General features: G+C 36.0%; 1 protein-coding gene across 1 annotated transcript in view; it reads right to left on the bottom strand.

Moving 5' to 3' along the window:
• The window catches only part of LOC140155445 (neuroligin-4, X-linked-like), a 276,301-nt gene extending 251,824 nt beyond the window's left edge, over positions 1-24,477 (bottom strand). Inside the window, exon 1 of the mRNA XM_072178304.1 lies at positions 23,731-24,477. Coding sequence (XP_072034405.1) covers positions 23,731-24,214 — 484 coding nt within the window. The 5' untranslated portion in view covers positions 24,215-24,477. The remainder of the gene's footprint in view (positions 1-23,730) is intronic.
• Positions 24,478-27,345: the final 2,868 nt, after the last annotated feature.

Below are 27,345 nucleotides of genomic sequence, written 5' to 3'. Positions count from 1 at the left end.
CACCAGTGCATGTAATATGAATTTAACTTGTTAAAAATGCAAATTTCAATAGAATATAATCGAATCCACCCTGTGCAATCCGCGAAGGATGAATTAGAACACCCCTCTCAATGCTATATGATAGTGGAAAAAACACCCCTAGGTATTGCTTGATATTTTGTGCCAATAAATATTAACGATTGCGTGTTCATATAACAGAATCAACACTTAAACTGTCTTTCTTTTAGACGTGAAAAGGAACTAAAACAGGTCAATTATACATATACTTGTCTGATCTGGGACATGAAATGTAATCTCGACTAAATCAACAAAAGCATAATAAATATGATATAATGTATGAAGTAATTATAAAATACGCAAATTTCGTGAAGGAATATTAACTTTTGAATCCTCTCTGAACACCAAAGCCCCCGTGAGGAAGGTTAGTACAAAGAGGACACCTATAAATAGATGAAGGAGAAGTGGGACAAATTTTATCTCCTTTCAAATTAACCCATTGCTACTTTATAATGATCTCCTTTTAATTGAATTTATTGCGACCATCATTGTTAATGTGCTTCTGTTGTATGATCTTTTGTTTCATGAAATAAAGGTTTTTGACTTCTTTTTAATCCTCTGCTTTGTACCTATTGCTTTTAGTTCTTAATATCTGCGTATGTTTTGCTTTAGTATTATGTCCCGGGCTTGAGTCAGCAAACGACCCACTTCCTTGCAAAATTGAGGCTCGTGTTTTCTTCAATTCACCCTTCTTTATGTAGTCTTCACCGAATGACCCCCTTTTTCGTTTTTAAGTTTGACAACAATAAAGCACACGTTTTGAAGTAACAGTATTAAAACATACATTACACTAGAATGTATGAATTTAGTGATCGTTTTGTTTTGTTAAAATAAAATCGTATTCTCCGGTGAGATCCCGGGCTCTGTATTTTTTGTATTATCATAGGCACTGGAAGCTCATTGGAAAGGAGTGATTTTAAATTTAAAATCAATATTTATACGAGAATTTATACATGAATATAGCAATTACTGATTAACAATTTAGAATGCCCTAACAGAACCTTACATTACTAATTGCAGAGTTAACAACAAATAAAATCAATTGCTGTTCAGTAATTTGTAACTTCTCCCCCTTTAAAATGCAGTTTTTGTATCTAAGATGCGTATGATTTATAACATTACACATATGTCAAAAAAGTAGCAACTATTTCTTCTAAAGTAGGTGTTTTTCAGAGCTTCGAGTTTCACTCGTCGCCTGTAGGTAAAATGTTAGCTAACGTCATACACAGCTTTGTTGAGGCCCTTGATGAGGTGCGCTTTAGAAACATGAAGCTTGGGACGTGTTAAATTTGAGGTTAATTATTTAATTTGATTTTTATACAAATTGGGGAACGGGGTGCAGAATCAGAGAATCACTGGCAATGTCCGCGCATACAAATGGTCTAAACTAATAACAATAACCCAACCCATATTTTTTGTAATCGCTAGTACTATTTAAACTGTTAAAATATTTAATTTTCCTTTTAGGCATATTTTTTAATCGCACTGACACACGGCGTGTGTGTGTAGTTAATATCCGCAACCGGAGTACAGCTTTTGAATATAAGTTTGGACACTGTATTTTAAGAAGCACTAAAACGTAAGCAACTCTTTCAAGCTTTAAAGATTTTTTTTTTATCGCAAGAAATAATTGTGAAATGTTTTGCAGTTTATTCTTTCAGGATTATAAAAACGTATCTATATTTCACGAGTTGTACGTCCATTTTCGATGCGAGTCTCGGCATATTGTATTATTTTAAGTGGTTTAGATTATTAAATTTAAAAGATAAAGAAATTGATTTGCTATATTATCAATAACTTATTTTATTTGACCACGTAACACTATGTTTTACGATACCATATTTACAACAAATTATTATCTTAAAATTGTTATCATCATGCCTTGTGATTACTACAACAAAAATAGTGAAGTTGTCGCTTCGCCCTTTTCATAAGCCAGTTAATTTTAAATTAAACAAAATTATAATGTTATTTTATATCATTATGTTTTATTTAAAAATATTAATAAGAATCAGAAATGAAGTTGTCGCCTGTGTCGTGCGCTTAGCTGTAAAATATAGAAGACATTGACCGGGAATGCATTAATGATCAATATTAATTGCATTGATGCACTGCGCGTTGGAATTTAAAACACATCTTGACACTTAACGAATCGCGTGTGCAAAACTAGAAAAAATAATGGAGCAGTAAACCAGGCCACGAGTAAACCTGAAATTACACTCCAGTCGCTAAAGAGGTGCCATTGATCATTGACCATTGAGATAGAATGTAATTTGTTAAGCTAAAAAATATGATGATGCTTACTGGTAATAGTCAATCGCTTGTAGATAGCGACTGATGTATAAACCAAGCTTAATTAGTGTACGCATGCAAATATGATGCTTGTTTATTGACCCGAATGACCCATAAATGAGTAGGCTTTTGACATCATTTCAAATTTTGACATCTGGTTGGAATAAATCGATGTGACCAACAGGAAGATAGAGCCATTTTACAGAAATATTCTGGTGATTTGCTAGCTATAATTTCACACGTAATAATTTCTGGATATTTCCTGATTCAATTCAACTGCGGAGTAGAGGAGTATATTATTTTATTTGCTTATTAGACAAAATCCGCGTCTTTGGTGTCCACAGTGGGAGTAACTTTTTCGAATGGAATTGACTGGGTTAATTATTTTTAAACACTCCCCCTGTGTATGGTCTTTCCCTATATCTCCCACAACTTGAAGTCTTTCAAATGGAAGTTACCCAATTGTCTATTCTATTTGAAACTCATGCTCCTTTGTGGAAGACTTTAGCTAAATCTTCCATAGGGGGAGAGTGGATTTCAAATGGAATAGCCTAATTACGTTATCAATGTCTTAAACAAAGGTTACATTTTCACAATTTTGCTTAATTATTTGAGGTTCTATAACTACACGTTATATAAAATATTCTCTGTGTGTAGTACCCCATGTGTGAGATTACAACCAAAGTGTCTCGGGCCGAGGTCACTTCCCGGCTGAACTATATAGGCTACATGACTGCACAAGGTGATCGCATGAAACACGTAGCCAGAGGTACTACATAACCCAAGTGGTTCATGCGATCACCTTGTGCAGTCATGTATATAGTTCAGCCGGGAAGTGACCTTTGCCCGAGACACGTTGGTTTAATCTCACACATGGGGTAGTGCTACACAGATAGTTCTTTTAAATATCTATACATAATCTTGTCGATAGTAAATTATTATGAGGTTGTATACTTACATAACGTTATGTTAAAAATTCTGTGTGTGTACAAGCATTGTTCAACTAGATGAGTAATTACCATTTACCGGTTGAAAAGGGTGAGGAAACATAACTTATTCTTTAAGTCACTGGTAACGTACCTGCCGTATATCGTATTTCACACAAGAAGAATTTCTAAGCATGAAACCCATGGAAAATAATTTAATCTTATTTCATTTTCACTATATACTCTATAAAGTAACGCAGAATTTAATGTTCGTAAGCAGGTGATAGGCAATTACAACTACAATGGAAAACTTCAGATTGTTTCTTCATGCTGATCTGCCAGAACTATGTTTATCTTTAGAAAGTGTAGCTCAACAACTTGTATAGTAAAGTAGCATGCAAAACTTTTGACAGGAAAATAACCATGTCTGCGAATCTTGTTTTTATTCAGAACAAAAAGTAAACGTGCTTCTTTGGGGAATTTAGAAACTACATATTTCTCTCTCGCTCTCTCTCGAACATGAAAACCAACGGAGCTTTCATAACACGTTGTTTAGTATCACTAGATCATTTTCACACAAAATAAAATTCTCTCCGCGGGTGATTGAATTTTAGGTGTGATTTTGGCATATACCGCTGTCAAAACAACGAACGAGGTGACGTGATGATTTGACTTTTGGTTATTTATCAATCTATTTTTCATCAAAACACTAGATTTTTCCTTAAAATTCAGTTAGTGCGTCTTTTAAGAAGAAGATATGATAATTTGGCCTCGGGCTTATCACAACGGAGAACGTTTTAAAGATAATTCCATAGTTTTATATACTTGACATAATCCCGTGGCATAGTACGCTGCTAACCGATGCTAACCTCATCATGAAAAGTCAAAGTTTTGTCGTTTTCTTGTCGATTTTTGCCAAATATGGCAGCAAAAACGAGGTACTGACTCATACATGTTTCATCAATAGATTGGACTGATAAAACTATTACATGTTAGGTTTTCGTATAATTATATAAGCAAGAATATGATATGATGGAATTGGACAGGACTGGATTGCATATAGAATAGCGCAACACAGCATATATCATAGAATAGAATCAACGAAGATTATCATCACATCACCAGAATGCACCATGATTTTGCACAACACCCTAAAACTGGTTCCTGAATCATGCAAGTTCCCATTGAACATGTACAAGAAGGAGGGCTTTACAGCACCAATAGCTACCATTCTTAAACACTTGAGAATGTTCCTGCAATCTTATTGGTTCTTACCAGAGAAGATGTAAAAGAAGGAGATAGATCCAGCTATCCTCAAACAAAATATGTGTGTTGCCGCTCATTCAAAAGCAATCACGCTATTTAGGTTTAACAATAAAATACAACAAAAGGGTTCGAACCCATGACGGGTGTGATACACAAGTTGCTGCTTACTGGTTTTAGGGAAAGGTCAGTGTCTGTATACCATCAATACCATGCATACCATGCATGCAGATCCTAACATCCAGTTTATTTCAAATAAAATATGACCGAAGTTCCATGGCAAATAATAATTTTGCACGCTTGGTTACGCTTTCAACCTCTACGATTTATGATACAGACTATTTTCAATTAGCAAAATATCTTTATTAGGTTTGCAGGAAATGACAGGAAAATACATTAAAACAATAAAATATAGATGATCAAAAATCATCCCGTTTCTAACAAAATCCTAAAACACTCTCCTAAATAATTATTATATATTCCAAAATGGGCGGATTTTTTTGGAATCTTTACAAAACTACATTTCTTTCTTATAGTATCCACGTGCGGTATCCCTGCAGAGCAACATCAGGTACTTAACACACACGTGTCATACTTTCAAGGAATTATCTATAGAAACATTGGATATGGTTTCAATTCTGGAGTGAAAATTAATCAACCGTAGTCGGCAAGGCACATCACATCAAAGGCTACTTTCAAGTAGATGTGTAACTACTTGAGAATAAAGGACTATGAATAGGTGCGACAGGATAACCTACGGGATTATCTCAAGGATATAATTCCGTTCTTCCTCCTTCTTTTTCAACTTTCCTGGTTCTTACCCGTGTGATATGACACGATATGACACGGGTCAGCGCGTGTGCATCGACGCGATACGCGTACTCGCTTTTTGAACCAATGGGAGGCGCACTGCAACAACGGGACTGATCGATTTTAAGCCCTATTAATTTGATTAAAGTTTGTAATATTTCTTAGTAACTGGGGTTTCATGTACTTATTTTATAAGTGTTCAAAAATTAAGTAAAAATGGGAACCAGTCAGTCATTCTTGACATGGAGATCAACCTAGCTTCTCTTTTGATGTTCATTGATGTATGTAGATCGCGACCTTGAGCACCAAAATGGTAGTTCCTGATTGATGCACAAATCAATTTGAGCGTGAAATTGGTTATTTGCACATGAAAGAACATTATAATCCTTTCCTGCCTCATATGTGTATAAAGATATATCATGGTTCGGGCTGGCTGAAAAAGGTGAAATTTCACATACGTGACATGGAGCATGGTGTATTCTGAGATGCTGTGAGAATAGAATAGAATAGAATAGAATAGAATAGAATAGAATAGAATAGAATAGAATAAAATAGAATAGAATAGAATAGAATAGAATAAGATGTGATAGGATAGAATAGAATAGAATAGAATAGAATAGAATAGAATAGAATAAGATATGATAGGATATGAATGGGTAGGATAGGATGGCATGGGATATATAGTGATATAAATTTAGTAGGATATGATGGAATAGGATAAGAAGGGTGAGCGTGGTCTAATGGTTAGCGTACTTGCCTTTAGTGCATGAGGTCCCGGGTTCAATTCCCGGCGGTGGAGATTTGCTGGGATATTGACTTGGAAAAAAATGTCTGAAATTAATTGGCAACATCTGTAGATTAAATTCAGACATCCGCTCTCCCCATGATTAATTTAGAATTGGGTAAATGAATCATGAAAGTACTCCGTCCTTCGGAGGGGACGTTAAGCCGTCGGTCCCGTGTACAGCGAGCTATACCTGTACATGTATCTCGCAGTCAGTTTCGAAAAGAGTAGGGTGTTAACCCCTGACTGTTCCCAACCCGTCCCGGTGTTCAAATGGACCCCAATGGAAATAAGCTTCAATAGAGGCTGTCTTGGGTTATCCAGGGTTGTCAAAAACCCGAACAAATCAAATAAAAAAAAGATGGTATGTGATAGGATGGGATATTTTATTACAGGAAGGGTTAGGATAGGATGAGACAGGATATAATCTCGGGTATAGGGATAGGATAGACCGAGTTATAGGGTATAATAATGTAGCATAGCAATGATTGATTTCAGTGTTCGAGTGTTGTTTTGATCATGTTGATGGAAATAAAGTAAAATGGAGGTCATACACCTGCTATAGCTTCATCTCATTTGTTCCAGGCAGATTAATTATTGATACTAATGTATTTGACTCAGTGCATCCTACAAATAAAAGTGGAGCATTTCATAAGGTTGTATCTATTAGTATTAAAAACACACCTTTCTTATCCTGTAAAAAGAGACAGGTCTTGGTGTTTCACCGTTGCACACCGACATCGCTTGGTAAATAATTGCATTGTACAGCAGAGACACTAAAATCAATACCCGGGATGCTATCTACTATTTCCATGGTGCTATGCACGATTTGATATTAAGACGATAAATATTTGGATACTGGGGTAGAAAATGATGAATATCTCCCGTAATTATTTTATTCTAAAGAAGCCGATTTCAAGGCTTGCACTTGAATATAAGTGTTGAAAGAATATGATAGTCGTTAGCTTGCGTATTGAGAAAGAACCGTGCGTATTGAGCTCAAAAACTGACAAATATTCTGATTTTATATGTGCCGAACTATAGCGCAGCGTATGCCACTGAGGCAGTCTAAAAACAGATGACGTCATGGCGTATACCATGCTCACTGACATCTACAGAGGTCAGTCACCAGCCGTAGTCGGATTAAACAGGTCGGAACAAAATGGCCATGCGTGGCTGTGGATTCAACCTACCATGGCGATTTCTGCCATGAAGATATCGGGGCGATGACACTGTGCGTTGTTCATCACCGTTTAACAACGATGCGTCCGCGTCGTCTGCGTGGTTTACTTCGCCTGCGCGAGTTGTTAAACTGTGATGAACAACGGATACATGATTGAATTCCTTTCAACAACGAAAACAATCTAAAGATCGTCTAATTCACTTGATGTCAGCAATAGAACTACAAAATAAAAGGGCAATCTTTGGTAAGCCGTTTCCCCCAAAATAATGAAAACAACATGTTAGCAGCGCACACAAGTTCCAGGCATGGCAAATTTTACCCGCATGGTGTTCGCGTATACGCTACTGGCATAGTGTGGATTCCTCACGGATTAACAACGGTTGGCTCCTGTACAAAGTTATAGGAAAAGTTGTTGAATAATTAATGAACTTAATTAAAGTCGATCATAGTCTTAACGGCACCAGTCATTTACTCCCGATTCCAGACAAATACTGCACTTGGAAAGTGCCTAACTCGTTTTCTAGACACTTCAGATAATCAGGCTTAACTTTTGAACCCAGGCATCAAAGGAACCAATTAACAATCCAGTGGTAGCCTAGACATTATACTTACGCACTCTTTTACTGTTTATTTTGAAATAAAACTTTGAATGTATAATTTGATTATTACAGCCTGAAGTAGACAAAATTGAAAGAAAATACAAAAGGTGAAACACATTTAATCGTGTCATTCTCTTACTAGCAGGGCTTGAAATAAGCAGGAGCCAGGGGCAAATTTACCCCTGCTAAAAGGCAAGATGCCCCTGGTTCTGAAACAGAACTGGGTATATTTGTAGACCAGGGACGATATTTACACAAAAACACCCAAAATTGCTCCTGGATCTGAAATCCTTATTTCAAGCTCCAGTGGCGTAACTAGGGTTGGTAGCGCCTGGGCGCCCTACCCCCACCCAGTGGCGTAGATTTCCTTTTGACATTGGGGAGATGGGGTTGGAAAAAATTCTTGGAAGTATAGTTAATCCAGCACCTTTTTGTGACATAATAACTTTATGTTACAAATGCGCGCGAAAAAGTTGCAATTTTGTACCTTAAATAGCCAAATATGAGGTTAAGTGAGGCCGATTTGGCCCCCCCTAGTGGTAGCGCCCGGGGCACGTTGTCCCCTATGCCCCCCCGTAGTTACGCCACTGTCAAACACTGCTTACTAGGCATGGATGTACTTGTATAAATATTTACTTATTTAAAGTACGCTGTTTTTCCTGTACACTGTTTTCCTGATCATTTCCACAACGGATATTTTAATAATTCAAACAAATTCGAGACACAGTATACACAAAGGAATCAGCTGCTATTTGTGAAAAATGTTCTTCATTTATCATTTATAATAAAATATATATATACATATATATATAATGCTAACTAGTATTTTCACGATTTATGAGAAACTTGAAGGCTCGTATTGCTTCATATTTCGTGATATTCGAGACACGCGTTATACATTTGACCTTCAAAAATGAAAAATGCTCGATTTCATAAAATCCAAATGATTAAAGAAGCAAGGCACCTCGTACTTGGCGTCAAAAGGAAATTTAAGACAAAAAGTGAAATTGTTCTCTGCATTCTTTAATTTCACTTTTGAAAAATGCATGCTGACTATATTCCTAATTATATGCAAGGTGAATTTCGAAGATATGAAAATGACAATATACAATTTGAAAACCGAGTCGCAGGACGCCTCAGGAGGCTATGTTTCTTGCGTGCTCTTGTAGTTGCCTGAAAACCTAAAAGGATGATCATCATCATCCTCGCTGTCATCGTTAGCATCATCATTAATGTCATCAGCAGCAGCATCAGGAACAACACACGTAAGGTCTTATACCAACAAAATCATTATATGATCATTTAAAATGGTCAGGAAATGGTACGACTATAGAGACGAATATACCTTCGTCTTCCGGCTTCGTCTCAATAATACGTGTCACCTATGACCAGTTTTAATGAATATTTGGACTTAATTTGCAATTCAGTTATCAAAATGATCAAATCTGTTAAATGGCATGTGGTTAATTCTACTAAATTCACCAACCCGCAACATTGGGTTAAATGGAAACTTAGACCTGTATTGCATTTGTAATGTAACATTGCTTGAGTATGGTTCGTGGACGCCATCTTTGACGATAACACGGCTCATGTGTCTTTCAATAAACGCGCCAGGGCAAAACTAATTACAGGAAATGAGCAACTGTATACGGTACTTGGATTGAAGTAGTACAACGTGCAACTACTGTGAATAGGTAGAAGATTATAAGGGAAGATAACATTATTAGGAGATTTTGTAAAATATTGCTCTTGTAAAACAGTATCTGAAACTATTAAATAGGTATTACGCTGGCTTGTAATGATTCAAATGTCTTCAAAGGATTTACGCTTATTAGCTTAGCATGAATATTGAATGACTTTCAATAGCAACTTATTAATGCCTCGAAAACATGTTATCAATATCATGACACTGTCATACCAGAAAAAATAAATCACGAGATCAATCGCTTCACGTACCATTGCAACAGATCCATAATCATAATAGAGTCAGTATAATAGTGTTTCGCGCCAGAAATTGTTATAAATATTTGACTAAATAACTGAAGTGTAAGTGTGCTGTGAAATGCATTCACAAGTACGCAAATCAATTAATCAAGGTGTCGTGCAAACGGTTCCTCTCTGTGCAGAGATGGTGCCTCCAAAACTGCTAGAAATTATCTGAGACTAGTAAACCAACAGTCTTAGAAATTATAAATGCCAATAATCTACAAATTCAAGAATTTTTACTCTATTTTAAAGCACCACGTGTGATATACTACTAGTGAAATAATACGAATAGGTATACACTTGCGAGATATTGGTCCACTTATTCTAGACAAAGATAGATAGTCTATTATTTTGGACAGATTGTATTTATATGAGCAAGATGATACTTGATGTATTTACCAAACATTATCATGATCGCGATGCAAAATTAAACCTCGGTGAGGTTGATCGTATGTTTTGGCGCAACAAGAAACGACCATAAATGGTAGATTAAAATTCACTTACCGTCGCGTTGGTAAACATGATTCAAGTGTAAAATAAAACTGAACACGTATCTGCTAACTTCTTCGTATAAAGACTAAGGGGCATTTCGTGATCAACTGCCTCGTCCCCCACTTTTATCAAAAAAAAGGTTTGAAATTTGTGTATCATCGGGAGCCTCTCGCAGCATAATGTTTGTGTGCAAAAATAAATCGTGCAGATTCATTCGCTTCGTAAAAATATTGTCAAATTTGTATTTATGTTCTGTTATTATAGAAAGAATATACAACACATTGCGGCAACTTTTGGCCGAATGAGGGAGTTCATGAAAAGCTCATATCATAATGTTCAGAAATCAACACCCGCTTTAGCATACTTCAAAAGAACCAACTAACAATCCGCTGGTAGCCCAGACATTATACTTACGCACTCTTTTACTGTTTATTTTGAAATAAAATTTTGATTGTATAATTTGATTATTACAGCCTGAAGTAGACAAAATTGAAAGAAAATACAAAAGATGAAACACGTTTAATCGTGTCATTATCTTACTAGGCATGGATGTACTTGTATAAATATTTACTTATTTAAAGTACGCTGTTTTTCCTGTACACTGTTTTCCTGATCATTTCTACCACGGATATTTTAATAATTAAAACAAATTCGAGACACAGTATACACAAAGGAATCAGCTGCTATTTGTGAAAAATGTTCTTCATTTATCATTTATAATAATATATATATATATATATATATACAAAGTAATGAACTAAAGTTTCTTCAGAGAGTGCTCAACTTTAAGTGTATTTATTTATTTATTTATTTATTTATATATATATATATATATATATAATGCTAACTAGTATTTTCACGATCTATGAGAAACTTTAACGCTCGTATTGCTTCATATTTCGTGATATTCGAGACACGCGTTATACATTTGACCTTCAAAAATGAAAAATGCTCGATTTCATAAAATCCAAATGATTAAAGAAGCAAGGCACCTCGTACTTGGCGTCAAAAGGAAATTTAAGACAAAAAGTGAAATTGTTCTCTGCATTCTTTAATTTCACTTTTGAAAAATGCATGCTGACTGTATTCCTAATTATATGCAGGGTGAATTTCGAAGATATGAAAATGACAATATACAATTTGAAAACCGAGTCGCAGGACGCCTCAGGAGGCTATGTTTCTTGCGTGCTCTTGTAGTTGCCTGAAAACCTAAAAGGATGATCATCATCATCCTCGCTGTCATCGTTAGCATCATCATTAATATCATCAGCAGCAACATCAGGAACAACACACGTAAGGTATTATACCAACAAAATCATTATGATCATTTAAAATGGTCAGGAAATGGTACGACTATAATACCTGAGACGAATATACCTTCGTCACCCGGCTTCGTCTCAGATAATACGTGTCACCTATGACCAGTTTTAATGAATATTTTGACTTGGTTTGCCATACAATTATCAAAATCAAATGATCAAATCTGTTAAATGGCATGTGGTTAATTCTACTAAATTCACCAACCCGCAACATTGGGTTAAATGGAAACTTAGACCTGTATTGCATTTGTAATGTAACATTGCTTGAGTATGGTTCGTGGACGCCATCTTTGACGATAACACGGCTCATGTGTCTTTCAATAAACGCGCCAGGGCAAAACTAATTACAGGAAATGAGCAACTGTATACGGTACTTGGATTGAAGTAGTACAACGTGCAACTACTGTGAATAGGTAGAAGATTATAAGGGAAGATAACATTATTAGGAGATTTTGTAAAATATTGCTCTTGTAAAACAGTAAAAAAATCTGAAACTATTAAATAGGTATTACGCTGGCTTGTAATGATTCAATGTCTTCAAAGGATTTACGCTTATTAGCTTAGCATGTGAATATTGAATGACTTTCAATAGCAACTTATGGTAGCGATATGCGGCATACCAGAAAAAATAAATCACGAGATCAATTTCTTCACGTACCATTGCAACAGATCCATAATCATAATAGAGTCAGTATAATAGTGTTTCGCGCCAGAAACTGTTATAAATATTTGACTAAATAACTGAAGTGTAAGTGTGCTGTGAAATGCATTCACAAGTACGCAAATCAATTAATCAAGGTGCCGTGCAAAAACGGTTCCTCTCTGTGCGGGATACAGAGATGGTGCCTCGTAAATAAACTGCTAGAAATTATAAATGCCAATTATCTACAAGTTCAAGAGTTTTTTACTCTATTTTGAAGCACAACGTGTGATATATTACTGAAATAATACGAATGGGTATACACTTGCGAAATATTGGTCCACTTATTCTAGACAAAGACAGTATTAAGTTTGGACAGATTGTATTTATATGAATTTATCAAGATGATACTTGATGTATTTACCAAACATTATCGTGATCGCGATGCAAAATCAAACCTCGGTGAGGGTGATCGTATGTTTTGGCGCAACAAGAAACGACCATAAATGATAGATTAAAACTCACTTACTGTAGCGTCGGTAAACATGATTCAAGTGTAAAATAAAACTGAACACGTGTCTGCTAACTACTTCGTATAAAGGCTAAGGGGCATTTCGTGATCAACTGCCTCGTCCCCCACTTTTATCAAAAAAAAGGTTTGAGATTTTTGTATCATCAGGAGCCTCTCGCAGCATAATGTTTGTGTGCAAAAATAAATCGTGCAGATTCATTCGCTTCGTAAAAATATTGTCAAATTTGTATTTATGTTCTGTTATTATAGAAAGAATATACAACACATTGTGGCAACTTTTGGCCGAATGAGGGAGTTCATGAAAAGCTCATATCATAATGTTCAGAAATCAACACCCGCTTTAGCATACTTCAAAAGAACCAACTAACAATCCGCTGACAGCCTAGACATTATACTTACGCACTCTTTTATTGTTTATTTTGAAATAAAATTTTGATTGTATAATTTGATTATTACAGCCTGAAGTAGACAAAATTGAAAGAAAATACAAAAGATGAAACACATTTAATCTCCTGTACACTGTTTTCCTTATCATTTCCACAACGGATATTTTAATAATCAAAACAAATTCGAGACACAGTATACACAAAGGAATCATTTATAATAAAATATATAATGATAACTAGTATTTTCATGATTTATGAGAAACTTGAAGGCTCGTATATTGCTTCATATTTCGTGATATTCGAGACACGCGTTATACATTTGACCTTCAAAAATGACAAATGCTCGATTTCATAAAATCCAAATGATTAAAGAAGCAAGGCACCTCGTACTTGGCGTCAAAAGGAAATTTAAGACAAAAAGTGAAATTGTTCTCTGCATTCTTTAATTTCACTTTTGAAAAATGCATGCTGACTATATTCCTAATTATATGCAGGGTGAATTTCGAAGATATGAAAATGACAATATACAATTTGAAAAACGAGTCGCAGGACGCCTCAGGAGGTTTGGTTTCTTGCGTGCTCTTGTAGTTGCCTAAAAACCTAAAAGGATGATCATCATTATCCTCGCTGTCATCGTTAGCATCATCATTAATATCATCAGCAGCAGCATCAGGAACAACACACGTAAGGTATTATACCAACAAAATCATTATGATCGTTTTAAAATGGTCAGGAAATGGTACGACTATAATACCTGAGACGAATATACCTTCGTCACCCGGCTTCGTCTCAGATAATACGTGTCACCTATGACCAGTTTTAATGAATATTTTGACTTGGTTTGCCATACAATTATCAAAATCAAATGATCAAATCTGTTAAATGGCATGTGGTTAATTCTACTAAATTCACCAACCCGCAACATTGGGTTAAATGGAAACTTAGACCTGTATTGCATTTGTAATGTAACATTACGTGGGCGAGGTGGCCTAGTGGTCTAAGGCGCTGGACCATTAGGGAGAGTTGAGCGAGGGGTCCGTGGTTCGAAACCCCATCCTGCCCGATCCTTGTTGCTCACTCTAAATAGTTCCAATAGGTCGGAAATATCATAATCATAAGCTCTTTCAGTCTAGTAGAATATAATTGTGATATTTCTCCTCGTTCCCATCCACCGTGTAGAATGTGCAGGTGTACACGGTGGGTGCCCGGCGTCTCGTGGTTCGAATGGTCACGTAAAATGGCGGTTCCGTGTGTCAGACGAGTCAAACCTGAGCACGTAAAAAGTTGCAAGCCTTATCGAAAAGAGTAGGGGGATCATCCCCGGGCTTGTTACCTGCACCCTCCCTAGGTCCCAGGGCAGTAGTAGTTGTGATTACAGTGATTGTAGTAGATTAGTTGTGTTAATAGTAATGTTGTGAAATGGTGATATATAGATAGATGTTAAAAAGTACACTGCTTACTCAGTGGTGCGCCTGAAAATAGGCGGGATTTCCCAAATACAATACAATACAATACAATACATTGCTTGAGTATGGTTCGTGGACGCCATCTTTGACGATAACACGGCTCATGTGTCTTTCAATAAACGCGCCAGGGCAAAACTAATTACAGGAAATGAGCAACTGTATACGGTACTTGGATTGAGGTGGTACAACGTGCATCTACTGTGAATAGGTAGAAGATTATAAGGGAAGATAACATTATTAGGAGATTTGGTAAAATATTACTCTTGTAAAACTAAAAAATCTGAAACTATTAAATAGGTATTACGCTGGCTTGTAATGATTCAAATGTCTTCAAAGGATTTACGCTTATTAGCTTAGCATGAATATTGAATGACTTTCAATAGCAACTAATGTTAGCGATATGCGGCATTTTAATGCCTCGAAAACATGTTATCAATATCATGACACTATCATACCAGAAAAAATAAATCACGAGATCAATCTCTTCACGTACCATTGCAACAGATCCATAATCATAATAGAGTCAGTATAATAGTGTTTCGCGCCAGAAACTGTTATAAATATTTGACTAAATAACTGAAGTGTAAGTGTGCTGTGAAATGCATTCACAAGTACGCAAATCAATTAATCAAGGTGCTGTGCAAAAACGGTTCCTCTCTGTGCAGAGATGGTGCCTCTAAAACTGCTAGAAATTATCTGAGACTAGTATTAAACCAACAGTCTTAGAAATTATAAATGCCAATAATCTACAAATTCAAGAGTTTTTACTCTATTTTAAAGCACCACGTGTGATATACTATTACTAGTGAAATAATACGAATGGGTATACCCTTGCGAGATATTGGTCCACTTATTCTAGACAAAGATAGTCTATTATTTTGGACAGATTGTATTTATATGAATTTAGCAAGATGATACTTGATGTATTTACCAAACATTGTCATGATCGCGATGCAAAATTAAACCTCGGTGAGGTATGTTTTGGCGCTACAAGAGACGACCATAAATGGTAGATTAAAACTCACTTACTGTCGTGTCGGTAAACATGATTCAAGTGCAAAATAAATCTCAACACGTATCTGCTAACTACTTCGTATAAAGACTAAGGGGCATTTCGTGATCAACTGCCTCGTCCCCCACTTTTATCCCAAAAAAAGTTTGAGATTTTTGTATCACCGGGAGCCTCTCGCAGCATAATGTTTGTGTGCAAAAATAAATCTTGCAGATTCATTCGCTTCGCAAAAATATTGTCAAATTTGTATTAAGTGTTCTGTTATTATAGAACGAATATACAACACATTGCGGCAACTTTTGGCCGAATGAGGGCGTTGTATAAGGTTGACAATACAACGCCCTCATTCGACCAAAAGTCGCCAACGATTAACAAAAGGGTAAGTCCATCACAACATCATAGGATTGTGTGTTACACATCGAAGATTAGTTGAATGTGTTGTGCTGAAAGTGAGTTTAAACTTTTAGAAATTGTTTATCACCACCACGTATGAAATGGCGGTTGTTATGAAAAGCTCATATCATAATGTTCGGAAATGAACACCCGGTTAATACTATCACCACCCGTTCTCCAAAATACAAGGACTTCTGACGATCATTTGAAAAGCTCTTATCATAATGAACACTTATTAACACCCGGTCCTCCAGGTACAATAACTTGATAGTTTCTTTAATAAAACATTGTTTCATAGTATACGTTTATCAACACACGGTTCTCCAAATATAAAAAAGTCCAAGGTGGTCATTGCAAAATCTTTTAATAAAGCGTGCACTGATTAACACACAATACAAGAACTTTCCAGTGAATATTGCAAATCCTGTATCGTATAGAGTTGAATCAACAGCACCCAATATGTCAAGCAGCGAAACATGATCGACGAATGCATTTGAAATAGATGAATTTATGAATATTTATAATGAAAAGAAAGCGAATTCTAATTTCGAATTTGTATATCTTCATGTTCACATCTCTCTGGTTAAAACTATATCCATTTTATTTGGAGTTATATTTTTTCATTGCAAACAAATTATTATTTATGTTCACAACATCAAACCCCTCATCATATTTGCTCATTATTGCTCCTACTCCGACATATTTGATAATAATCTCCCTATAATTAACACTTCTAAATGCACCGCATGCAATCATATCAGCAAAAAGTGAGCTCAATCAGATCACTTAAGTGTGAATTCGCTATTCTTTAAATCCTCAAGAAATAAATGTAAATTGACAGCATCAATTAGCGGGTTCACTGATAGAGTCTTAATATGAACAACTCAGCCGTGTAGGTATAAATACTAGAGTATTAAAGATGCCGTGCTTAATATATCATCTACCAATGCAAACGATGGTGTAAAGTTAATGTATTTAAATGCCAATGACTGCTAGGCTTTTGACCTATTTTTAAATTTTACATATTCAGCTTGGCATCTCTTACTTCCATGGTTTTACTTTAGGAAAACGCGTAATGAGTTTGTATGACGTTTATTAGTAACGAGCGATGGAATCGTAAGTTGAATCGTAAAGGAATGAACGGAGTGCAACACACGATAAATATATAACCAGCCAAAGAGATGGATCCGCACTTGATGCACTTGCGGCTCCAATACATTGATTCTATTCATTGGACAAAAAGAAACCGACATTCAGTCGTTTCAAAATAACAAGTTTTGGTATTGGTTTTGGTTTTGATCACGTGGTTTCCTATTATCCTGTCTAAGCTCTTGACTGACGTCATTACCAATAGCTTTGTCTGTACCCTTTGTTAGAAACTTGAAACTTGTAGAAAGTAGTTTTGGTTTTCATTTCAGTTTGTTACATAATCGTGTGACCGCAGATTATCAGGTTTGAAGTTACCTTGATCAAAGTATACAAAAGAAGTTTTTAAATTTCGCAGTGTAATATTCACGAGCAGAGAAGTCGAACAAGTCAATCTTAATTTGAAATTAGTTTTCGAAATATCCATGTGAAAAAATATAGACCATCAAAATATTTCCACCGAGATTACAAAAGAATAGACACTCGAGTGATATAAACAGATCTATTCATGTGATAATCGCAACGCAACAAAAAGCGATCTACCTCATTGGTAAAACTCAATCGCTGCCGCTCAGTATATACAGACAAGTTCTGTCCCTCTTTTAATCCGCTGATTTTTGGTTTCTGAACAAAAGAGAAACGAAAACTTGAAACGAAGGATTGCTGAACTTCCGTCACACCTGAAATGTGAAATGATGCAGCCTTGGTGGGGATTGTAAACCGCATTCCATCACCCGTGGTACACGTAGACAAAAGAATAATGAAACCGTACAACACAATACAATATAAGATAGCTTTTTGAGTGGCTTTTATCCACCCAATTGGGCAGAGTCACGACATCAGTTTGAAACATAGCCGAATGAATTATTCTGACCAAAATTTGGCTGGTTGGATTCGACTATACATGTATGTGCTGACTTCAGGTATGGTGTAGGGATGTTATTAATTTACATGGGAATAATATGGGTCAACTCAACTTGCTGCATGTGTACACCTTGGAGGTAACTGCTTTCCTAATCACAATTACCCCCGTCTTGTGAAATGTAATTACGCTAGACATGTGTTTTATATTAGATCTCCGATGGGTATAATTCCTGTCATATATTAATTTCTAAATAAAATTATGAAATAAACTTTGACAAACTGATGCCAGGAGCATCGGACTATTCCAGTTGAAATACGTACAACCTGTCTGGAAGACATAACCTCCAATCTCCCACACAGGGGTGTAGATTTCAAATGGAGTCACCCATTCAAGTAACCCCATTTGAAATTCACACTCCTGTGTGAGAGATTAAGGTAATGTCTTCCATAGGGGTGTATGGACTTCAACTGGAAATATGACCATCACGTCACCACAGTGCTCCTTGCTTATGCAAAAGACCCTAAAACTGGTTCCTGATGCATGCAAGTTCCCATTGAACATGTACAGAGTTTACAGCAGTAACATCACTGGGGCACAGCGTCATCATCCCTATATCTTCGTGTCAAAAATTGCCGTGATAGTACGGCGAATCCTCTCGTTTTTCAAGAGATATGCATGGCGAATTTGTTCGAGAGGGGCCGAGCGACTCAGGCTAAGCATAACATTTACACGATATGAGATACCACAGAGTTTCTATTCTACACGTGTTTACGACTTGCGCATGCTCAGTACCCCATATGATGTTACCATTACAAGAAAATTCGATTTGTTGTCAGGTAAAACCCAGAGGTTGTTTAAATGTAAGCCCAGAATACATTGCAGCCACTGACAGCATGTTTGAGAAACACATGGTTATTTTCAGAAAATATCACGCTGGGCTCCTGCTGTGCATGGCCAAGGTTGTTATACAACAAGATAAGCTATGCGTCTGCATGCATGCATGTGCAAGAAAACTTTGCTGGTGTCACCTTCTTTTCCCAAGCATTTAAAATATCTAAATTTGTTTTAAAAACACGAGACTTTTTAACTTTCTTAGTAGCACCGTATCCACAAACATTACCCGTACCCAATTATCAATTCAAAACATAAAAGTCTCGATGAATATTCCATCAAAACTAGTGGTTCTTATTTTGTACATAAATTTGAATGTGAAATGGTGTTGAAATGGCTCCTTTATTACATTGCACATAATATCATACTGCATGTTGGGATTACATTGAATCAACCTCCACGTTTTGTTTTCAATACACTAACTGGAAATTCAATACACTCAGCGGCGATTGCTGTTGTCTTTATACGCATATAGTTTACTGCATTTTATACATTACGATTTTTAAATCGTACATTAAAATTGTGATATATTCAACTGTTTGAGAATTAAAATCATATAAAGCTCATATCCACGTGCTGTATATAGAATATTAAATCACAAGTCTATATAATACAATGCACTATATCGAGAGCTATCGAGACACTATGCAACTTTCTTTATCTGCGTCAATAATAGAATATTGATTTATATAGAATTGAATACATCTCTACATTTTGAGTTTGTACTTCAGCACTGAGCGATCTAGCGATCGATTCCTAGCAAATGAGATAGGACTCCTTTTCTTGCGTTCGGTGAAATACCAATCGCCCGTCGCTCACCAACGGAGTATTAAGTTGCAAGGAAAAACTATTTATAATACAGGGTGTCGACACTGTGTGGAGGTTTTGGATGTTATTTATGGTAAAGCTGGGGGTTTCATGCACCTCCTTACAAGTGTTAACAAATTTAGAACTCCTGAAAGTAAGACAAAATGGGTTTATGAAATTTGAAATGAAAAAATGGGAACCGGTCATTCTTTTGACACGAAGGTCAACCTAGCTTCCATTTTGATGTGTTCACTGATGCATGTATAGACTGCAACCTTCAACACACAAATTTTGGAAGGCTATATCATAACATAACAAAAGTTTAGTTCCTGATAGACGCACAAATCCATTCGAGTATGAAGTTGGTTATTTGCACACGAAAGCAAATAATACCATAGATGAACTCCTGGATGGGGCAGCTTTAATTAGCATGAGGCCGCATTGATATGTAAATAGCGTATTGTTATTTTAATTTGCGCCCAGACGTATTGAGGGCGACAGTCATGTTATCCAGACGGAGAATGGCTGCATATGCCGGGCATGTCAATTTGCTGAGTGAAGGCTGAAAATTACCTTTCTGTATAGGTAATAAGCTAGTATATTTCGTGTACCAGTTGGTTATAACAAAAAAAAATTAGTATCATATTAAATATATTATATGTATAAACTTTGAAATTTACATGAATTTGAAGAGCAGAGCTTCGAAATGTAGCTAAGTCAGGTGATGTGAAATTCTGCTGCGTGACCCCCTCTGCGTGGTAGAATTATATTCATAAAATATTGACTTTAACAGATATCGTGGGTAGCCAACCACGATTTATCAGCATTTAAAATATATGTTAATTAACAAAGATAAATAATAAAGAGTACAAAAATGGCAATTAACTAGTAAACAAGCCTGAAATCTTAAAATGTTGCCACGTGATTTCCCGAACACATGATATGTTAACATGTGACCACTATTCAGATTTACCGTAAATATTTGGAGTATGCTTGCACATCATGCACATACACTGTGCATTTCTTTACTTCCGTATAAAATCAATAATTCATGCTGGGAGCCAAGTAACATTGTCTGCTCAGAGCAGATTGGTATTTTATTTTACTTGAGAGCATAATAGAAATACATAAAAACGAATAAGGCGCCATGATGGAAGGTCAGGTCGGGTATCAAAGGTTATTCATAACTTAAATACTACTTGTATTTCCCACCTTGCCTCTGTCACATGTTTCCTTCATATTATTGACAGCAAGTCCTAATTTTGACTTTGCTATTGCAAAATGTCATTTCATATCAAATTAGTAGACTTTCTTTGAAAAAACATATCACTGGTGCCTGATGGGAATACCCGTCCGCCATTTCATTAAACTGGATCGTTTTCGCCTGTTTTGCGCCCAGATGTATTGGGGGCGCGCTATACTCTCATTGAACAGGCAAAGTTCGCAAAACTAACAACGTTGTTATTTGCCAAACTCAATTAACATGATCCAAGGGTCGAACATGAATTATTCATAACGAGCTATAACGGATCGATAACTGGCCTCACTTTCTAGCTAGTAAACCAGCTGAATTTTTCATAGATTTTGCGTTGCTAATAGAACAACCGTGAATTTAGTGTCACCCCCTTGATAATACTCCTTTCCTGGCGCATGTGTGTAAAAAAGTTATGTCATGGTTTGCTCTGACTGAAAAAGGTAACATTTCAAGTGGTATGTACAGCACATGGTGTATTTTGGGATGCTGTGAAAATCGTCTTTGGTGCAATGAGGTATGCCTAGTAAAAATGGCCTTGAAAACCAGAAAACACAGCTACGTTAATATGCATGTGCTTTCCTTTTGATAGGATCTTCAAATCTATTATCGTGCAGGACAAGTGTGAAGTGTGATGAATAACAATCCACGTGCATTCCAACACACACCTGTGATCTTAACAGATAACGTGGTATCATCAAATCTCATACCCAGGTCAATCGGGTCGCATCGATAAATTCACATTTAGTGAACTATGGCAGCGGTGAGGAGTCTATTTGGTCTCCTAATAGCGTGATGTTCATATTAGAACGGATATTCAATCAACAATAGAACAGGTGATTTGCTTATATAATGTATTCCTTTTATCCGTGAATGAAGTGAGATGAACAGAATATACCCTTAGCACAGTCGATGCGCGATAATAAGATCTTATCGGACAAAAACACAAACATTGCTCTATAATTTCAGGGATGATAATAATGCAATGATTATTAATTATTCTCTGGGCTCTAGGCCATTAATTGATTTTTTACATCAATTGGTAAATCGAACAGTGAACTGTTTTACACTAATCAGTTAAATCACAATATTTCGTGCAAGAAGATATACATGGTCTCATTTAATTAGGCGATGATGAAATGTTCAGTAATACCAACATCACCTGTATTCCAGCTCCATTTTGAAATGTAATTCTAGTAGTAAAACGAGATATGCAACTCTGAACAAAATTCTTTCATCCCATCTCTTACAAAAATTTCTACCTCATTTTTTCCGTAATTTTTTTTAATTATGACAATTCCGGAGGAAATAAATTTTGTTATCACTGCACAGAAATTTCACATTGTTCGAATTTCTCGCATAATTGAATGCGATTTTCAATACTTTTAAGTGGTTATAACCACTTTTGATGAGAAGTTGGTAATACTATAACTATTGAGGGTTTGAATGTCACAATTACTGCCGATGATGAAAATGAAAGATACACAAAGCTATCATAGATATCACAGTCATATAATTAGCCTTTAAAACTTAGAACCTGCTCCTTTAAAATGTTGGCAGCCTCTTGAGTCAAACAAATTGATCTTTGCATTCGTCTCGGAAACTTTATCGCAACATTTAGTACTATCTGGTTCGTCTAAATAGGGAAAGGTTCGATAGGGACTCTTGCGATGATAATATGCCCTGCTTGAAAATAGTACTAGGGCATTCATGATACGCCGCACCGATATGCGACTGCATTTTAAAACATTCGATACATGTATAGAACATTAGCTGTATTTCAAGAGAGCACACACATTTGAAATTGAATTTCATATTATACTTGTAGCTAGTTTCGGCATATAGTGCTAACCGGTTGTAGCAGGTAGTTTAGAGTGTCAAACTGAGCTACTTGTACGCAATTGTTTGAGTAAATCGTCGAATTTTAAGTACGGTTTAATCAATAAGGTAGAAAAAACGTGGAAGTTAGATTTCAGTTAATTGTAACATACACTTAGCCTGAAGAGATTTAGTAATCAGTAAATTATTTGGAAACCCACGAGCTTGAAAAAGCAGAACGAGTTGAAAAACAAAAAGGAATGGAAAGAAGGAATCTAATATACAAGAGCTAAAGAAAAACTGAGTTCAGCAAGCAAGAGAGTGAGCGAGCAAGGAAACAGGCAAGAGAAAGAAGAAAACCAAAAAAAAAGATGAAAAGAAAGGAGCAATGAAGGAAGGAGAAACGAAAAAAACGGAATGCTATATTCTGATAATCTTCAAATCTATATTTTCAAGGATTCGTGTAATGTGAATCAGTATTAACAGAAAGTATTCTGTAGTTCATCGAACCTTGTAATTCATTGTGCCTCTAGGCTTTCTAATTATATCTTAAAGTCTTGTTTGAAAGTCACAGTGGACTACTTATATTTTTTGCGTGGATAGATTATTTTATAACATGCAATAAACACACTCAAAGTTACTTACTGTAAAATACGACAATGCTGCATAAAAGTACAAAATCGGTATTATTTATGTTCAATTTTGACTTTTCTTATATTGCATCACAAGCTGTGTATGTAAGATGCTGGAAAGCGGTAAAATTCAAACACTTTTGATGCAATTGTTCTCGAGTCAAAACTTTGTGTCTTACCTCGTGTTGGCACATAGATATTGAGATATAGGCAATCCTCACTTAATTCCCTTAGGAAAGGCCACTTCTCCTCCAATGGTATCCGTTTCCACCCTGGCATATCGGCCGTCTGGTCTGGGGTCATAACAAGCTGCAGACAAGCAGGAGCAAAAGTTGTTGCATTACGACGGGATGCCCTGTAAGATGGAGGTGGTGTATGTGGTGCACGAAATCTAAGATGTCCTACCGGTGGCATTGCATATGGGACGCCCAAGTATTGGTCCACTGGTTTCAAGTTGGCATTCAAAGATACTCGCTTTCCTATTAAATAGCCTTCTGTAACCCTCACTACTGGTGCGTCTTCAAAAGCACCGGTCGTTATGCTCAACACTGAAGCTGGATATCTCAGCACGGCTAACACCAATGATAAAGTAAAATAGAGTTTCAAATTGCAGCAAATGGTTACGATATTGTATGAGTAAGTCGCCATAATGCATAGTTCCATTGCAAGACATCAAATATTTGAAAGTACAGCTATATGAAATATCCTGTTTGTAATTTGGCACCGCTGAAGAAGAACAATAACCGGTACACCGGTGTCTTTCCACTAGGTATGCGTAGCAATGAGTCGTGTGTGTATATGCCGCATCGTTTTAAACGCTACAAACGTAAAGAAGAAATCCCAATAACAACCTGTATTAACAGTGAACGCATGCCAGACTCAGCACTTAGAAAAAGCTAGTCGACTCCTCCACACTTTACACTCTACTCGCAACACACTGCTAAAAGACAGAGTGCATCAATGATGTTAAAGCGACTACAATTTTCATCAGCACAGCCCATTTTTGCCGCGGGTGTGTTTCACTTGAAATGAATTCCAATCAGTGGAACGATCAGTCAGTGAGCCTACTCGGGGAAATTAAGTTACGTCAAAAAACGACGCCCGGGTATTTTTGTACGGTGGTGGGTCACTGGAGGATTTAGAAACGGAATACAATTAAATGCTGACTATTACACTTTATCTTATTACATAAATATGGTCATGGCATTTGACAGTATATATTCATTATCGTACCAGTGAGACTGTAGCTATATGCGAGCATCAGCGTCAACAGAAATGCTGTTCAATTTTGTTCACATATTTCCACCTGTCCTATGGTATCCAAACGATGTAATGAATAAGCAGAAAATAACTAAAAAACGTGCAATATTGAAATACCAACGCTGAGAGGTATATATATATTTATATATATATATAATAAAACAAAAAGAGTGTTGGCAAATAAAATACACGACGGTTACGATATAATTTAGAGCTAGAATTGGTCCTCTAATATTCATCCTATATAACTCTGTGACAACGATGACAAACGCCCTCTTCTTGGGCCCAGTTTGTCCTGTTAGCAGGTGTGTTGTTTTAGATAGGGATGTAGACGACAAATGAGGGAAGTTAGAAGAGAAGATATATATAATTATACTCTTATTTATAGTCGGATTAATCTAATTGAGTGGATTACGATGTATAGGCGTGGCTGGGGTGGGTGTGGGTGTGTAAAGGGCATGTATTTATGTGTTTATTATAACATTTTCATAGAGCACCCATGATTTGGAAAACGCACGTTAACACCAAGTTTGTTGTATAATACTCCATTTAATTTGAAGTATCACATTTTCATAGAGCACCCAGGATTTGGAAAACGCACGCTAACACCAAGTTTGTTGTATATTGCTCCATTTAATTTGAAGTATCACATTTTATAGAGCACACAGGATTTGAAAAACGCACGCTAACACCAAGTTTGTTGTATAATACTCCATTTAATTTGAAGTATCACATTTTCATAGAGCACCCAGGATTTGGAAAACGCACGCTACCACCAAATTTGTTGTATAATACTCCATTTAATTTGAAGCATCACGTTTTCATAGAACACCCAGGATTTGGAAACGCACGCTAAACAAGTTTGTTGTATAATACTCCATTTAATTTGAAGCATCACATTTTCATAGAGCACCCTAGATTTGGAAAACGCACGTTAACACCGAGTTTGTTGTATAATACTCCATTTAATTTGAAGTATCACATTTTCATAGAACACCCAGGATTTGGAAAACGCACGTTAACACCGAGTTTGTTATATAATACTCCATTTAATTTGAATTGTCACATTTTCATAGAGCACCCAGGATTTGGAAAACGCACGCTACCACCAAGTTTGTTGTATAATACTCCATTTAATTTGAAACATCACGTTTTCATAGAGCACTCAGGATTTGGAAAATGCACGCTAACACCAAGTTTGTTGTATAAATACTACATTTAATTTTAAGTATCACATTTTATAGGGTACCCAGGATTTGGAAAATGCACGCTAACACCAAGTTTGTTGTATAATACTCCATTTAATTTTAAGTATCACATTTTCATAGAACACCCAGGATTTGGAAAAACGCACGCTAACACCAAGTTTGTTGTATAAATACTACATTTAATTTGATGTATCACATTTTCATAGAGCGCCCAGGATTTGGAAAAACGCACGCTAACACCAAGTTTGTTGTATAATACTCCATTCAATTTTAAGTATCACATTTTCATAGAGCGCCCAGGATTTGGAAAAACGCACGCTACCACCAAGTTTGTTGTATAAATACTACATTTAATTTGATGTATCACATTTTCAAAGAGCACCCAGGATTTGGAAAACGCACGCTAACACCAAGTTTGTTGTATAATACTCATTTAATTTTAAGTATCATTACATTTTCATAGAACATCCAGGATTTGGAAAACGCACGCTAACACCAAGTTTGTTGTATAATACTCCATTTAATTTTAAGTATCACATTTTCAAAGAGCACCCAGGATTCGGAAAACGCACGTTAACACCGAGTTTGTTGTATAATACTCCATTTAATTTTAAGTATCACATTTTCATAGAACACCCAGGATTTGGAAAACGCACGCTAACACCAAGTTTGTTGTATAATACTCCATTTAATTTTAAGTATCACATTTTATAGGGTACCCAGGATTTGGAAAACGCACGCTAACACCAAGTTTGTTGTATAATACTCCATTTAATTTTAAGTATCACATTTTCATAGAGCACCCAGGATTTGGAAAACGCACGCTAACACCAAGTTTGTTGTATAATACTCCATTTAATTTGATGTATCACATTTTATAGGGTACCAGGATTTGGAAACGCACGCTAACACCAAGTTTGTTGTATAATACTCCATTTAATTTTAAGTATCACATTTTATAGGGTACCCAGGATTTGGAAAACGCACGCTAACACCAAGTTTGTTGTATAATACTCCATTTAATTTTAAGTATCACATTTTCATAGAGCACCCAGGATTTGGAAAACGCACGTTAACACCAAGTTTGTTGTATAATACTCCATTTAATTTGAAGTATCACATTTTCATAGAGCACCTAGAATCTGGAAAACGCACGCTAACACCAAGTTTGTTGTATAAATACTCCATTTAATTTGATGTATCACATTTTATAGAACACCCAGGATGTGGAAAACGCACGCTATCACCAAGTTTGTTGTATAATACTTCATTTAATTTTAAGTATCACATTTTATAGGGTACCCATGATTTGGAAAATGCACGCTA

Source organism: Amphiura filiformis, chromosome 6 (genome assembly GCF_039555335.1).
Source record: "Amphiura filiformis chromosome 6, Afil_fr2py, whole genome shotgun sequence".
Taxonomy (NCBI): domain Eukaryota; kingdom Metazoa; phylum Echinodermata; class Ophiuroidea; order Amphilepidida; family Amphiuridae; genus Amphiura; species Amphiura filiformis.
The sequence above is the reverse complement of the archived record's forward strand: the minus strand, read 5'-3'. Positions and strand labels throughout refer to the sequence as shown.